Genomic DNA, 15,647 nt, shown 5'->3' on the forward strand with positions numbered 1-15,647 from the left:
CATTCCCTTCAAAGAGGAAAAAGAGAGGGCACCCAAATAACATACAGTAATCCTCTACGGTGAAGTATAATACAGTAGATGTTTAAAAAATCAAAACATATTAAAAAAGAATTTAAGAAGAACTTATCCTCTCACCACAGATCTAATTCTAATTCCCCATAGGAGGATTCTGATGGGCTCATATTATAGAAATGTAATGGCATCGCGTTGAGCTCTGAGGATCTGCAGGGTCATTCGGGTTCTGGATTTAAAGGGACCAAAGTTTTGCTGCTGTTAGCACTTTCACGCACGCTCCCGCAGCCTATGAGGCTCGTTTTCCTCACCAAAGCTTTCAGTATGACGAATAACTCCAAAGTCCATTTCAATTTGGGTCGATGGCTCGGGTGGAGATGTGGGGTCAACCCAATAACAGGACCCCCCCCACCCTCAGCACACGCGCCCGCGCGCACACACACACACACTCTACCACCTTCCTCCCTCTCTCTGTACCCACCATCCACCCCCTCCACGTCCCCATAAATGCCTTCGCTTCCTGCTTCCAAGTTCGGACAGAGCGCTGTGATTGGCCGCAGCTCGAGCTGTGGGCTGCCCCCTCCCCTCCTCCCCCCTCCTCCCCCCTTCTCCTCACCCCCCCCTCCCACCTTCGCCTCGCTCGGCTCGGGTTACAGTCGAGCTCTGGCTGCCGCACACATCGGAGCGCGGAGAGTTTCTCAGGCGGAGATCGCAGAGGGGGGCTGCTGCGTACACCGGCATGGAAGCGTTGGCGAGCGGACGTAGAGCCTCGGGGCGGGCTGGTGAACAGGTCTAACCTTCCCTCGGCACTTTTTTTTTGTGTTGTTTAGTTCTCTGTGCCCGAGAAACACACAGGAGACGGGCAGTGTTTTCACGCACCGGACGCTCAGCATGCCCGAGTTGGACTAAGAACGGCTGCCCTGCTGGAGCGCAACACGCACACGGACTCGGCGCTGAGAAGCCGGCAGGAATATTTATAATAGAAACTCAATTCCTCCGCTGAGAAGAATAGCAGAGGGGAGGAGGGGTGAAAGACAACACTGGAATGAAGTGGACCTCGGGATTCCCGGCGTGCTGCGGAGTTGTGACTGATGGATGAATGTGGTCATCTGTAGGGCGGCTATATCCAGCGACAGGTACAGACAGCGGAGCGCCGACAAAGGCACGGCTTCATCCGGCAGCCGCATCGCCAGATTGCGTCTCCCCAAAAAAACTGAACGCCCTGCTTCTCTCTTTGCATCGGATCGAGAGTTTTTGCAATTAAAGGTCGCGAAAGCCAGGGTTCCTTTTTCCATTTTCTTTTCCTTTTTTTCTGAGGTTTTGTGTCACAGCCACAGGTCAACCAGGACACACGGGGTGGGCTGCTTTCTTTTCCAGATCCTACCCAGAACCGAAGCGGTTGTCTTTTTCACGTCCTGTGGACAGTTCAGTCAAGGACACGGGGGTCTGGGGCATTTCTCTGAAGAGGTCGGACAGAGGGACATGTATCTGACATCGACCTCACATGCTCCCGACTGATCGTAGCTCACCTTCCCATCGGGCGAACCGCAGATAAAGGCTGCCAGGCGCACAGTCCGACGCTCTGAGTAATCGGCTCACTGTCTCTACATTTATCAGAATGGCGGGACTCGCTTGTTGGAAGTATTACCTCTGGATCTTTATTTTAATGTGCAGGTCGGCCTTACCTTCGGCAAAATCGCTGGAGACTATAATTTGGAGCTCGCAGAATCCCAAGTAAGTCTCGTATTTCATTTGTATAAGCATGTCAAACTCGTTGGGTGTGTGCGTAATGGAGGACCAACATTACTGGAAAAGTTACCATTGTGTGCAGGCCTGGGGTAAATGTTGTGTTAAATGTGGCAATTATCTCGAAAAGAACAGAATTTATTTAGTTTTAATTGTCATTCCTGCGCCCGCAGAGTTTGGTGCTGATTTCTTTCTCAGCGGGGAATTTCCCAACACCACAGACACACACAGGGTGCAGGCTTATACAAAATACACGAGGCCTCACTTCAAAAGCAATAATAGGTGGTTAATTGTGGCAAATCATAACTACATTATACGCACCTGTACATTATCAGCCTGGACACTCTAATTAGATCTACCTGGGTGTTGTGGGACTTCGTCCACCCCTTTCCCCCTCCGGTTACCTTGTGGCTGGTATCAGTGGCTGAGTGGAGAATAAAGGAGAACGGACAGGTTAAAACATGCCAGCCTTGTCAAGTTGGCTCTCCCCCCTCAGCCGCCATCAGGAGCCCTAAACATGGGTCTCTGTCTGGCCTCTGAAAGGGCCAGGTAACACTGAGGTGCCTGCTCTACCAAGTTTGAATTCAGCCCCCCTCCTCTTGCTCCACACACACATATGTAGAAAAAAATATGTGTGATAAGATGGTCCCAGATATCAGGCAAGCAAAAGCTTGAAGTGAATTAAAATTGGATTAATTGCTCTGGCTTCTATCCAGCATCATTTCTTTCTCAATATGAAATCCAGTTTCTCAGAAGCAAGTAGCTGAAGCAATGCATTTTTCATGTAAATTTATATTATTCCCATCAAAACAATCAGAGTGAGCCCAGACTGCTGATAATAAAACACACTCTGGTAACAATTATCACCCACTTAGACTCGACTCCCGCATTTGCATGATGTTGGAAAGCATACATAAGGGGAAAATAAACCAAAGGAGGGAGGAAAGGGAAAAAAAAAATGTAAAAAAAAAAAAAAAAACAACCCAACCTTCCGAATTTCTGTGTGGTTGGAGCCGAGGAGTTGACCTTCATTTGAGTTCACAGCACCAACGGGAAATGGAGAGTAGCTTGACCGGATTATAACTAGAACTTATTCATTCAAGTGAATCCATGATTTATCCCCCAAATGTCAGATGTCATAGGAGCTCGTTGTGCAGTCAGTGAGAAATATTATTGCTGCCCTGTTCATCGGAGTGTGAGTTGATACATGTGTGGCTTGGTCTTAATGCTGAGAATACGGCCCATCAGCTTTTATTTGAGTATAGCTGTAGAGGTAGTGGAACAATGAGCGTCATCAGGCAGAGATAATACACACACACACAGTACCCCTGCACAGAAAAACAATACCTTGTGTCAGCCATGGGAAGACAAATGGGGAAAAAAAAAAAAACTGGAGGAGACATTTATTGATTGATGATGTCACCTGGAGGGAATGTCTTAGAAGGTTACCACGCTGGGTTCGGGGATTGGTAGATCATTTCTCCATCTGCTCCTCCACTCTGCCTCTTGTAAAAATCCCCATGCCGACCAAATATTTCATAAAGTTCACAGTAGACCAATAATGCACTCTGCTCTGTGTTCTCTCAACCTAATTATCCTGCTGCTTTGCGCTTGGAAAACAATAGACAATTATCTTTGTCTGTCCAGGCTTTGCAATAAAATACAAACCTGTTTTTTTTTTTTTTTTTTTTTTTGGGTGTCTGATTTGCAATAAAAGAGGAAAATTTGCCTTCCACATTTGTTGTCTTTGACTCCATCTCGCTGTCTTGGCCTATATCGCTCTATTGTAATAACAGAGAGGGAGCAGCCTATAGAAATGTACAGTACACTATCTGGTGACTTATCTAGATTTACGATGTCTTACTTCCTGTTCCCACTTTGGGGAGCACTGCTGCCTCAGCTAATAAATTAATCTGGCCCTCTGCTTGCACACTGTACCAAATACACACAATATATAACAATACCAGTGCCTCCCTACAGGCAATGAGTTATGAGACAAAGTATAGGAAAACAGCGGGTTTGGGCCACTATGGCTTGTGTTTGTGCGTGTGTGGTTTTTTTCTTTATGTGTGCAGGCTTATGTCCGGGTCCCATCTGAGCTTTCTCTGTTAGGGATTTCTGTATGAGGATGCTATCACTCCAGCTCCCGCATTATCAATAACTGGGGCTTGCTTAATTGATTTCCTCCCAGCATGCTTGAACAGGCAACATACATCATCGCTGTAGCGCCTAGAAATCTGGAAAGTAGAAGAAGGAAAACATCCCTAAGTGTTTAGCTTTGCTGCAGGATGGATCCGACCTTTTTTGATATTTAATTTGAGGCTGGATGACTGGGGAAGGGGGTGACGACGGTGGAGTAGCTGTGTAGAAGAAGGCTGGATGTGTCGACGTCCTGAGCCTGCTTGAGAATGGCCTAACATTTGATCAGTGCAAATCGGATTAGTTCTCATTTAGCTGAGTGGGATTATGCCAGAAAATGTCACTTTGTTATGACTGATCACGTCCCATCGGTTTGTCTGAAGCCGGCGCCATTAACGTACGTGCATTTTCCATATACATACACTCACACAGGCACACTCATGGTGTGCTCAGGAATGCAGCAGTGGTGCCATTTTAATGATAATCTGACAAAGTTGTTGTGATTGGTTCCTCCCCGTCCTCTAACCCACCTTAGCTAATATTTACCTCCTGACCTGTAGCTATCACAGCAGCTCAGGAGACAAACAAGATGATGGGATGAAAGTTTGAAAACGCTCTGGCACGTCTCAAAGAGCACAGTGAGGAAAGAGCCACAGGTCGGCCAGGAGTCTGCTGGACTAGTGTTGAACTCTTTGCATTTTTTGGTGAGGCTTGGAAACAGTTTGTAGACATTTCTTTGGCTTCACTTAATTTTGAGGCCCACGAAAGTACACAAAATAGCCCAACAGAGTGAGAGAGAGAGGGGTGTTGATAAAAGTCCTCTCCAGCCTGTGCAGCTGTGGGTCTTTACTTACTCATCTTATTTTTCTCTGCGTTAACCTCAGCTGCCTGGCTTACAGTTTAACAGTCGACTGATCTGGTTTATAACGTGCTTGTGCGGTTTAAAGGTTCACTGAGTTTGACGATGATTATATTGGATTTGATTGCCACTGTGATATTTAGAAAACATGTTGTTGTTGTTGTTGTTTTTTCCAAAATAGCAAAGTAAATTAACATTATAATTTTCTAAGGAAGAAAAACCCTCTACTTTAGCATGACAAGGTGGTGAGTTTAATGTTAAATACCTTTTGAAAACACCACATAATATTATTTCTCTGCTATTAGTAGAAAAGCTGCACGTAATGCCTAATTAAAGTTTTATTTTCCAGATTGGCTTTTTCTGCTGAGATAATTGCAGAAAAAAAAAGACATGTAGTAATTAGAACAAAACAAACTCTGCTTTATCTTTGTTTTTAGAGACTGCTTTTATCAGAGGGAATGCTTTAAAGGTTTATTGTTGAACACAGAGAAACTTTTGGCTACTGCAAGGCGACATTCACAGAAGCTCTAAAACACTGACATTTAAATAGAACCAGGATTTCAGCAGAGCGGTTAAAAAAAAACAACAACAAAAAAAACAAGCTGAAAATGCAAAACTCGAATCTGCCGCAACCTGTTGAACGAGAGCTGAATGAAACTCAAGGACTAGACCAGAAACAGATTTTGGTTCCTTTGCAAAGAGTTCTCTGAACACTCCCCTCTGCTCCTCGCTACTCTGCGGGTCACTGCTGAGAGGGTCAGAGGCCTGTTTTTGTTTCAGGCCTGCCCCGCGCCCTGCTGCTTGCCCTCTTTACTTATTTTGCGATATACACCTTCTCTCCCCCTGCCTCCCCGAGTCCCCCCTCCCTCCCCCCTATAGACTCTGATCATGTTTCCCTCTGATACAGATCTCATTACACACAGAGAGGACTTAGAGCTTGAGCCCCACTCAGAGAGAAAGAGAGGGCCAACCAGTAAGAAATACTTGTGGAGAGCAACTGGCCCCTGGTGCTGTGAAGGCACCCTGTGTCTCACTATAAGGACAGCTGCATTTGTTTTTATGTGCGTGCACTTCTGTCTCGACATGGCTGTTGTTTCATCGGTGTGTAACGACACATTCTTCATTTGGTTATCTACATGAGGCACCTGGGCTCGCAAAGGGTCTGCAGCGCTTTAGGATATTTCATGGAAAAAATGTGATTTTTTTCCATCATGGTTTCACTCCAGATGGACTCACTTTATCCACTGGTGGTTTGGCTGCCACATCACTGAAAACTGATCATTGTGTTATTGATGCGTTCATGTCTTTATATGCAAGCAGCGGTGCACATGAAACCGAGCTTCATTGCCCCGGCTTGCAACTAATTTCTCAGCATTTTTTTTCCCCTTCGTGTTCTGGTCTTTGTGATTTTCAGTTGGTTTTCTTTAAAGGCACATTTCAGGGACTGAGCCACAATGGGGACTACAGCTGAACATAATGACTCACTTGGACAAACAGAGTTTTGGAAATATTAAAGTCTATTAATCTGTTGGCTGATCAAAAAGAAATTTCAGCAGATTATGATAAAATCTTGTGTTATGGCAAATTTAACGTCACAGTCTCATTATATATAGTAATGCACAGCCTCAGCTTGGAGACTAACCACACAAGAATGTCTGGGTGTTTTTTATTTATTTGTTTTTTGTTTACTGAGGGAATTAAAAATACTGACAGTTCAAGATACTTCATCACACCATAGCAGCCATCTCACAGACCTGAGGATTTGAAGAGGATAGAAGCCAATATAAAGAAAAAGCATTTTCTGACAGTTGACAAATTGATATTGTCTCAGGGTGAAAATACTTCCATATTGCTGACACTTAATACTGATAAATTGCTTGTAATTTATCAAACAACAAAAACAACAGCATTTTGTTCATTTAAGTGTGAGAATTTCCTGTTTTTAAAAATATTTCCAACCTCTGTGTTTCAGAGGCAGCCCAAAAAAAAAAGAAATATGAATTGATAATGAAAATAATAGCCCCATAATGGCTGACTAATAGGCATCTTGACCTTGACATCCAGAAGTGAAACTACATGACAGTAAAAAAAAAAAAGTGACACATTGGTTTATCAGGTTCCCTCAGGTGAGTCATAAAAAGTCATTTGACACAAACGTGTTGAAACTTTGTGTTGCTCAACTGTTTTTCTTTTCTTTTTTTGTTTCTTTAAAGGAAAGCACATTAATTTAAGACCCAAGCGGACCAAAACAAACACAACATATTACATATTCAGCCTTTATGGTTCGATAATTGTTAGGCCAATTATTTTGTGATGACTGGAGGATTCTATTTTGTGAATGTGTGTATTGTTTTTTTTTTTTTTTTTTAGAATTCAGTTTCTGTGTTCACACAGTAATTAAAGAGCCCTAAGACTCATATAAAAGGGACAAGTATAGGCTTATAGGACTGAATGAGTGCTTGAAAGTGCATGTCGGTGTGCTATTGTTCTTTGTCCTGCCACAGAGGAGCATTAAGGAAGTGTTAGGAGCGTGCCAGTGTGCCCCTGTGAAAGTGCCGAGGGCTGTGCGGTGGACGAGTGTGGAGTGGCTGAACAGTGGCTGCCTTACAGGCAGTTAGCGACTGGGCTTCATTAGACGCGGGCCTGGCTGGCAGCAACCAGGAAGTTCCCATCAGCTCCAGCGCTGCCAAGCAGAGGCACAGGCGTTGGAGCTGGAAAGCTTCCCTCAAGATTTCTTCACAACGCCTCGACTGCGCCTCAGCTCAATCAAGAGAAAATGTAGCAATGCAGAGTTACAGGAAGTGGGGGAAAAAATTGAATGGGGAAAGTCTGCCTTTTGTTTGCCATCTCAGTACTTTTCTATAAGAGCAGTTGAAAATAAGGGGATTAAACAGGAGAGGAAAGGAAGCTAATGTAGAGCGTTGAAACGCAGTCCTGGGCTCAACCGCACATCCTTTCAGTCCAGCATAGAGCTCCCAGATTACTTCCATGTGTCAGTGTGAGGGGAAAAGAGAGGGAGAAAAGAAGAAAAGGGGACAGGGAGAGAGAAGTTGAGCAATTGAAAAGCAAGCGGGCTTGGATAGCTGGAGATCAGCAGCGGTGTTGGACAGTGGAACGGATCTGTGTGACAGCCATCTCTAAAACTATTACCCCTGCGGCTCCGACTCGGGAACTCGTAACCTCCTCCTCCAGACTGACCTCATAGACTTAACTCTTTCTCAGAGAACCCCTCTGTGCTGGGTAGGCAGACCTCATCAGCCGCCAGGCCCCAACAGCGGGGAGGCAACCTTAACAGCCAGCTGCACTGCAAGTCCTTTAAGACGTCATGAGTTGTCACCAGCATACAGGCGGCGAAGGATCTGTTTTCCCCTAGATTGTGGCACTCCAAAGACTTGTGGGAAAGTTTGAATTTAATGTGCCAGAACTTTGGGGAAAGAGATGACGGATGGCAGCAAATAATGATGGAAAAAAATCAATAGGACAGGACGAAGAGCCTTGTTGTGGACTGAGGTCGCAATAGAAATAATGCTGCAAGTGTGGACAATTTTTTTCTTGATTATTTGCTGCTGAAACCAAAAAGAGACACCACTCAAATATTTTAGTGAATTTTCTATATTTTCCTGGAGCTTTCAATCACGTCAAAAAATAAAAAAAAACTATTTAGATGAAAAATAATCTTTACCAGCATGTTTAAAAACTTTTTCCAGAATTTTCAACTGCATCAGAAAAATTATTGGAAACTCTGAGGGTCGTTTTTGAGATTTAGTAGTAATTTTATAAACTTTTTCTGGAGCTGGCAACCAGAGCTACAAAACTAAAAGAGTCTATCAGCCAAAAATATTTTTACTCTGGGTCCACTTGATAACTATAATGATAACTAGTAATTTTCGAAACCTTTTTCTTTTTTAGAGCTTGTAACCACAACTATAAAATTATAAAACTATGCATGAAAAAACTACTCTCATGAAAACATTTTTAAGCTTTTTCTGGAACTTTTTAGTGCATATAGGACATGGGGAAAAAATACACATTCTCGGAAATTTTTCTTTGCCTGTTTTTCCGGAACTGGATTGTGTGTTCAAAATTAGAAAAAGTAAAGTAGACCAAATGAAAAAAAACTATCACCAGGTTGCAACCTTCACTGGTAATTCTAAGGATAGTATTTTCTCATCTCCTCATGAAGCTGCTCTAAAATTAAACATTAAGTCAACCTTGAGTTGTTTTTGTTTTTTTTGTCTGTCAAATTCAAAGTTCAGTTCAATTTTAAAATATTTTTTTCCTGTTACACATTTTTTAATATTTTTACATTATAATGTAATATAGTAAAATATAAATATTTCTTTTGGGGACAGTTGAACTTCTCCACTCACCTGTAGCTTCAGTAAAACCAGACGGAGCTTTACTTTTGGAGAGATAATAATTTACTGGAAGAGACTGGATAAAGCATGACCATACCCAACCAGCCCTGAACATATCATTTATGATCATCATGGAGCCCTTTGTTCACTGTTATGAGTACACTAATGGAGTGACAGTGTAATTGAATGGAGTGGTAGGATAATAGAATGATAAAGTAATGGAATAGAATAGCAGCAGCCCACTTTTCCCAAGGGATACCCCCTGTAAGTGTGTCAGCGTGGCAGATGGGCGGTCTGTAACTACCCCCCTCCCCCATGTTAATTATAAAGCATCATAATCCATCTATGGCATACAGAGGCAGGACATGGAGACTATTAGGGGGAGCATGGAAATGGCACAGCGTATAATCCTCTGGACTTTACCACCATTAGGCTCCCATGGCATTGAGCAAAAACCACTAATTTCTCCAGTAATCTAGTTGAACAGTCGCTTTCTTGCCCATTCTCGGCTTGTTTCTCTGAAAAAGTGTGTCCCAAATTTTCTGATGTGGAGGTTTGATTTATCTTTGAATTTTTTTTCTCCCTTTAATTTGGCTTTTTTTCCCCCCACTATGCCCACAGGCAAGACAGACAGCTCAGAAAGCATTCGAGTTTGTGTGTGTGTGTGTGTGTGTGTGTGTATGTATGCGAGTGTGTATGCTTGCCTCCGTTAACCCATTCTGCCAAGTTTTGGCTCAGCCTTTTCTAAGCAAACTCACAGCATGATCCCGGTCTCCCTTGTGCTGGTGAGAGGAGTTGGAAGAAAAGGCCTGTGGGACTCCTGCTGCTCCCAGGCCTGGCCCCGGCCCCTCTGCCTGCGAGGGCCGGGCCTGGGATTTGCTGCGCGCCGGGGCTCTGTGTGGCAGCTGTGACTGACGCTTCAATCGCCTCTCCCTGGGACACCCCACTGCAACTCTGCATTCCCTTTCACACCTCGGAAACGGGGGGAAAAAGACAATTACACACATATTCAGCAACCTCCCTCTCACAGACTCTCCACAATCCTGCATCTCTGATGTGCAGCCATTAACTAGAGCTATAAAAACATTTCTAAAGTTTCTTGTGCTCTGCAAGTCTCGTTCTAAACAAATTGCAAATTAGTTTAGCTGTCTGGACAGCCTGTCTGCAATTTCATTATGTATTAGAAGTTGCTCTTGTTTATTTGATTTTTTTCTGACTTGTCGTCTTCCTAAGTAAACAGAATAACTCAGCTATTTCCTTTGTATTCCCCTTGATATTTAGAAAACATAAGTAATGGAAAAAGATTTGAGCTTAAAAGTGGAGTTAATGCTATCATGTATGGATTGTCAGTAAATTGAGTTTGTCTCCGGGCTATTGGAGCAGGAACTCGTAAGCCAGCAGGATTTAAGTCACTTAATTGAATTATTTTGATTGCTGACTTGATTGATGGAGTCAGATGTGATGCGTTTTCCATGCGTTTTTGTCTGACTAATTCTTCTTCCAATAGAGGCATACCAGACAGATACAAAAGGAAACTGCAATCAATCACAACTGCAACCCTGAGCATTTTGTTTGGAGAGAAATGTGCCTGCCATCAGGTCCGAGTTCCACAAGCCATCCAGACAACGCAAAACCAACAATGACATCAGATAGTCAAGCACTCTAAAGTCTAATCTTCCCATAATGCCAGGCTAAACCCCACAGAGACCCACGGCAGGGAGAAAGGCTTTTTTATGCCCCAGCACTGCTCCTCCTCCCATGGCCTCTGGCTCTGTGTGTGTGTGTGCATGTGTGTGTCCATGCATGTTGGGAAGAGAAAAAGAATTCAGGAGTGAATGGAGATGTCACTGTCAGACCGTGGCCTCCACATGAATCTGCTCCAGAATGGCCATATTGGCAGTTTGTGTGTTGAGTGAGAGAGCCTGTTGGGGGTCTGCCGTTTCCCCTTCACGCCGAGTTCTTACGGCTGTGATTGGAGCACAGTGGGACACAGGTCTATATTTCATCCCATTCATATGAGAGAGGCCGTTTCATCTCTCATACACATGTTTCCCATTAGATTTGTGTTTATTCTCCCCCATGATGTGCTTGGCCATGGAAGCCTCTCATCTCTCCGATATTGGAAATAGGAGTGAAGGTTTGCTAAAGCAAACACGGCATTCTAAACCTTGCCACTTGCTTTATGAACTATGCAGAGAATAAGACTGAAGGCTTTGCGTTTACTTGATTTAATGAGCAACAGTGGTAGCTTTTCCTCTAGAAGTGCAGTAATATTACACTTCACATTGAGATCTTAACTCGCCAACCTTAATGTGCTGCGTAGTTATGTGCTCTGCTGCCTCATCTTCCATTTTCCCCCTGCACCTAAAAAAACTTTGACTACTTTTAGCTATTCTCCTGATCAGTCTCCTAAGGCCCCCACCGTGAAACATGACAGCCTCAACCTCCACCACATCACTCCTCTCCTCTCCTCTCCTGTCTGTGAGATGAAAGCTTTTCTTTGCAGACAAATCTTCAGTGAGTCCTTTCTGCACACCAGGCCCAGGTCCATGTTGCTGCTTTTAGTAGTTCTGTTGGGAGCATTTTCTGATTTATTTATGCACCTATGAATGTGGCACCTCGTGCATGTCAAGAATCTCAAAGTCAGAACCTGGCATGTGCATTATGCGGCCCGAGTCAAATTCTTATTTCAAATATACATGAAGGCATGAATATATTTATTGTTTAGGTGTCCCTGTGCATCTGGGGAAAGTTTAATTTCCTGAGGTGACCCTGATCCTCGAAGACACCCCACATGACCAAACAGAACCACTTTGGTCCACCTTTCACACAATAGAGCCGTCAAGGCAAGGGAAATGACTTGGCTCCCATTTGAGGGACTGGAGCCATCCCTTCAAAGTAGCACGGCAGGCTGAAGCTTTAAGCATTAGATGTGCGTCCTGTGATGAGCCTTTGAAGGGTGCGGGCATTGCACGGGTGTTGGGGTTCAGCCTTGCATGGAGACTTGCATGTCGGCGTCTGCGGCAGCGCTTCACTCAGCGTTGCTTAAGTAGGCTGGGCTAAAACGTGTTGACCTGAACGCTGCAATGTGATGAGGGAACAGCTGCTGTGTCACGTTTACATATGCACGCACTCGTATTCACACACAGACATATATCACAGCGGAAGGTAGCGTGAATACGTGTGTGTTCTGTAGCTCAGGAGTCAGCTGTGGTTGGCTTGTGCAGATTAAGGTTTGAGTGTGCCTTACAGATGGTGGTAATAATGATCAGATAGCCCTTGTAATGGAGACGGCCCAGTTTGTAATGGCTTCCTAAAACAACACATGGAGCGTCTTTACGAGGCCACAATCCTCCCGGTTATCACAGAACAAACTGTGTGAATGAGAATAGCTTCATGTCAAACAAGCTATTTATTAGTACGCACATCACACACACGCACATTTCATTTTAATACCGACAGCCTGCATCTTGCCTGCACTCTGCTTGTTAAAGGCGAGCGTTATCAGAAGAGACACAGACTCCCGCTACACCAGTTAGGCCATCCTCCCCTTTTACATTTGCTGTTAATGAGCCTAATGATGTGTGTCTCTGCGATTGCATCAGTCAATATGCTGTTCAATATGGGTTTTAGAAACCCACTGACAACTTAAGCATGTCCGCCTGGATAAGATCTCCCATCCAAGGAAAGAAAGAAAGAGCAACTAATTTGTCTTGGATCGGATGGGACATGTGTAGCTGTCTTTTACAATCATGAGCTGAGACTGTAAGCAGAGAATAGACTTGTCATTCAAATTCTCTGATAAGAAGCTTCTTTTAAGACACAGACGACAGCTGTGTATTAAAAACACCATGTCCCAGTTATAGCAGCGGCTGGGGCTCTCTTATGTGGAGATCTATTGATTGTTTGGTGTAGATAGTTTTCAGCTTTTGTCTCTCTTTTTTTGTCTTCATTGCTCCTTCTTGATTTCAGTAAAACTATGTTTCTGTTTTGCAGTAGGTTTTAGTTGGATTTTATCTCAAGAACTATTTATGTTAGAGATCAAGGACATTTACTGTTGTTCTTTGTCAGAGAGTGGCTGTTGGAGTTTAATAGTGTCAGTATACTGATTACAGCTAAGCTGTTTTCATTTCTGAGTTGTTTTTTTCACCAGATTCGGCCTATTACTTTAAGTCACATCATCTTAAGATGTTTTTCCTTACTTTTATATTTAATTTATTGAGGGTTGGTCTCTACCCGCAGCAAAAAAAACAACAACAACAAAAAAAACAAAAAAAAACACCACAGGATGAGACCCCTGTGACACTGAAAAGCTGTTTCTTTTATAAACCACACAGCATTTGATTGATCTGTCCTGTGCTCTTGATCTCTGGGCTTGGCTGATTAAACCTATCCATCAGCTTCTGTTATCAGCATCCTAACAGATCGCATGTACGACACTGAACTAAAACCCGCGTATTGTTGTTACACAGAAAATGTCAAAGGCTAAGGACAGGGTGGGGAGAGGTTTACCAGAAGCGCTCTCTTCAAGGCCTTAGGAACAAAGAAAAAAAACCCAACTATATTGCTGCTGTAAAAAGAAATATTTTTAGATAATGATCTCTCATCTTACTGTCACCCACATGCTTGTACACACACACACACACACACAGTTTTCTGTTGTGCATATGGGAATAACCTCCAAATGAGGTCGAACTCTAGCATTGCAGATTGTGACAAGAGCATTTCCCCTCTAGAGGGAAATCAGAAAGTAATGTTTCCTGTCCGCAGAGTGTCAGCTCCCCGCTAGTGATGTGACCCTGCCCTCGGTCACAGCTCACACAGACATCAGGCAGATAATGACAATTCTTTCACCGACAGGCTGTCATTCACATGCCTGTGAAAGTGTCGGCGCAAACACACACACACTCGGACATATGCATGAAGGCACACTCACGTGCTCACTCGAAAATGAGGGCAGACAAGCACGGTTGCCGTTATGAATCATCTGAATGATTTGCAAGTCAAATACCCAGTTTCCTAAGATGTGCCTGCTACTTTCTGAAATAAATTTGAGCTTCTCATCTCTGGGTGACTGTTAAAGCAAATACATCAAGGCTACTAAAACGTGGATGATTGCATGTCACTTTGCTCTCATTTATCTGTGAGCATGTATTACCATCATGTTGTCAAGTAAATGAAAACAGCACCGGAAAAGCCAGCAGACGGGCTTTTATAATTTGCAGCTGTATGAGTCTGGGACAATATTTTTTAAAAATCTCTCTCTTATCTCTTAAACGTCTTAAATTGCAATGATTTATGACTCTTATCATCCAAAAACAGAGAAACTATTTCACATGATTCAACAGAAACACAGGCTTTTATAGTGGATAATGATCATATTGCCGCCTGCATGTTAGTTTACAGTCACTTTGCAGTATGCCAAAATCAGATAGTGCTGAAGTTTGCAACTTTCTGCCTTATCGAGAAACGATCAACCCAAGTTTACATAGTCAGATTTCATGTTGAAAGGAGGTGGTTCATTGAAATCCTGTTGCAGCATGCCCTGCACAAACAGGTGTGGACCTGCTAGGTTGTATATTTTGCCACTAGTGATTTCTTTTGGAAAGGGGCTTGAATGTTCCCAAAATGCAAGACGGCAGAAGTTGCCTGCGTGGCATATTCATTAACCTGGTATCTAGCTAATCTCCTGGCTAATTCATTTAGTCCTCCCAGCACTCCTGTGTATTAATATCCTCTCTGTGCTGCCGCTCATGGGCTGCAGCAGGATCGTAGCCATGGCGATGATTGTGTCATTATTTTGCAGTCAGATGAGTGATATCCCAGAGGGCTATAGCTGGGTTGTCTAGGCCAGTTGAGAGGGACTGATTAGAATTGCAAATGGACGCCAAGTGTTGTGTTTATTGTGTGTCTCAATATTGGAGACAATCAGGCGAATCAAAGCCCTCAGCTGGAGAGATGGGACTGAGGCACGGTGGGCCTCTCTAGTTGGCACCATGTCCTTAGCGCTTGCACACTCTGCCCCCCCCCTCCTTTCCTTTCCCTTCCCTCCTTCTCTCCTTCCTTCTGTGACCCTCCCATCTCAACGGACTCCTTCGTGTGTATACGTATTAAAGTACGTGGACGCAGCTGGAGAAAGAGGAGAGCTGGAGAGGGCCACTAAATCTAGTGCACTCAATCATCTGTAGTGTGGCGCTCCTCTCACACAGCTGAGAAATATTAAACACGCTTTATGATAATGAAAGTGCTGGCGACAGACATAAATATCAGAGGCAAAGTGCTGAAGGATTAAAATGTCTTGTACGTTTGCTCATAACACAAATTTGTCATTGATTTCATGGCTTCCTGAATCGTTAGAGACAGAATTATCAGCTTTTCATCAGTAGAATTTCTTTTTCTCCCCCCCCCTTCTCCAAGTCTTGTCACTGATGAGCAATATCCAGTCACTGCACATATTAAGGGCTCAGGAATATTCAGATATCTGCTTGCTGCTCTCTTGTCAAGCCCTGCAAATGGATCCTATTGGCAGCATG

General features: G+C 43.7%; 1 protein-coding gene across 1 annotated transcript in view; it reads left to right on the forward strand.

Annotated features, from left to right (window-relative positions):
* Positions 1–680: 680 nt before the first annotated feature.
* Positions 681–15,647, forward strand: part of efnb1 (ephrin-B1) — a 58,653-nt gene continuing 43,686 nt past the window's right edge. Inside the window, exon 1 of the mRNA XM_029512072.1 lies at positions 681–1,746. Within this exon, the coding sequence (XP_029367932.1) occupies positions 1,631–1,746 (116 nt within the window). The 5' untranslated portion in view covers positions 681–1,630. The remainder of the gene's footprint in view (positions 1,747–15,647) is intronic.

Source organism: Echeneis naucrates, chromosome 10, assembly GCF_900963305.1.
Source record: "Echeneis naucrates chromosome 10, fEcheNa1.1, whole genome shotgun sequence".
Lineage (NCBI taxonomy): Eukaryota > Metazoa > Chordata > Actinopteri > Carangiformes > Echeneidae > Echeneis > Echeneis naucrates.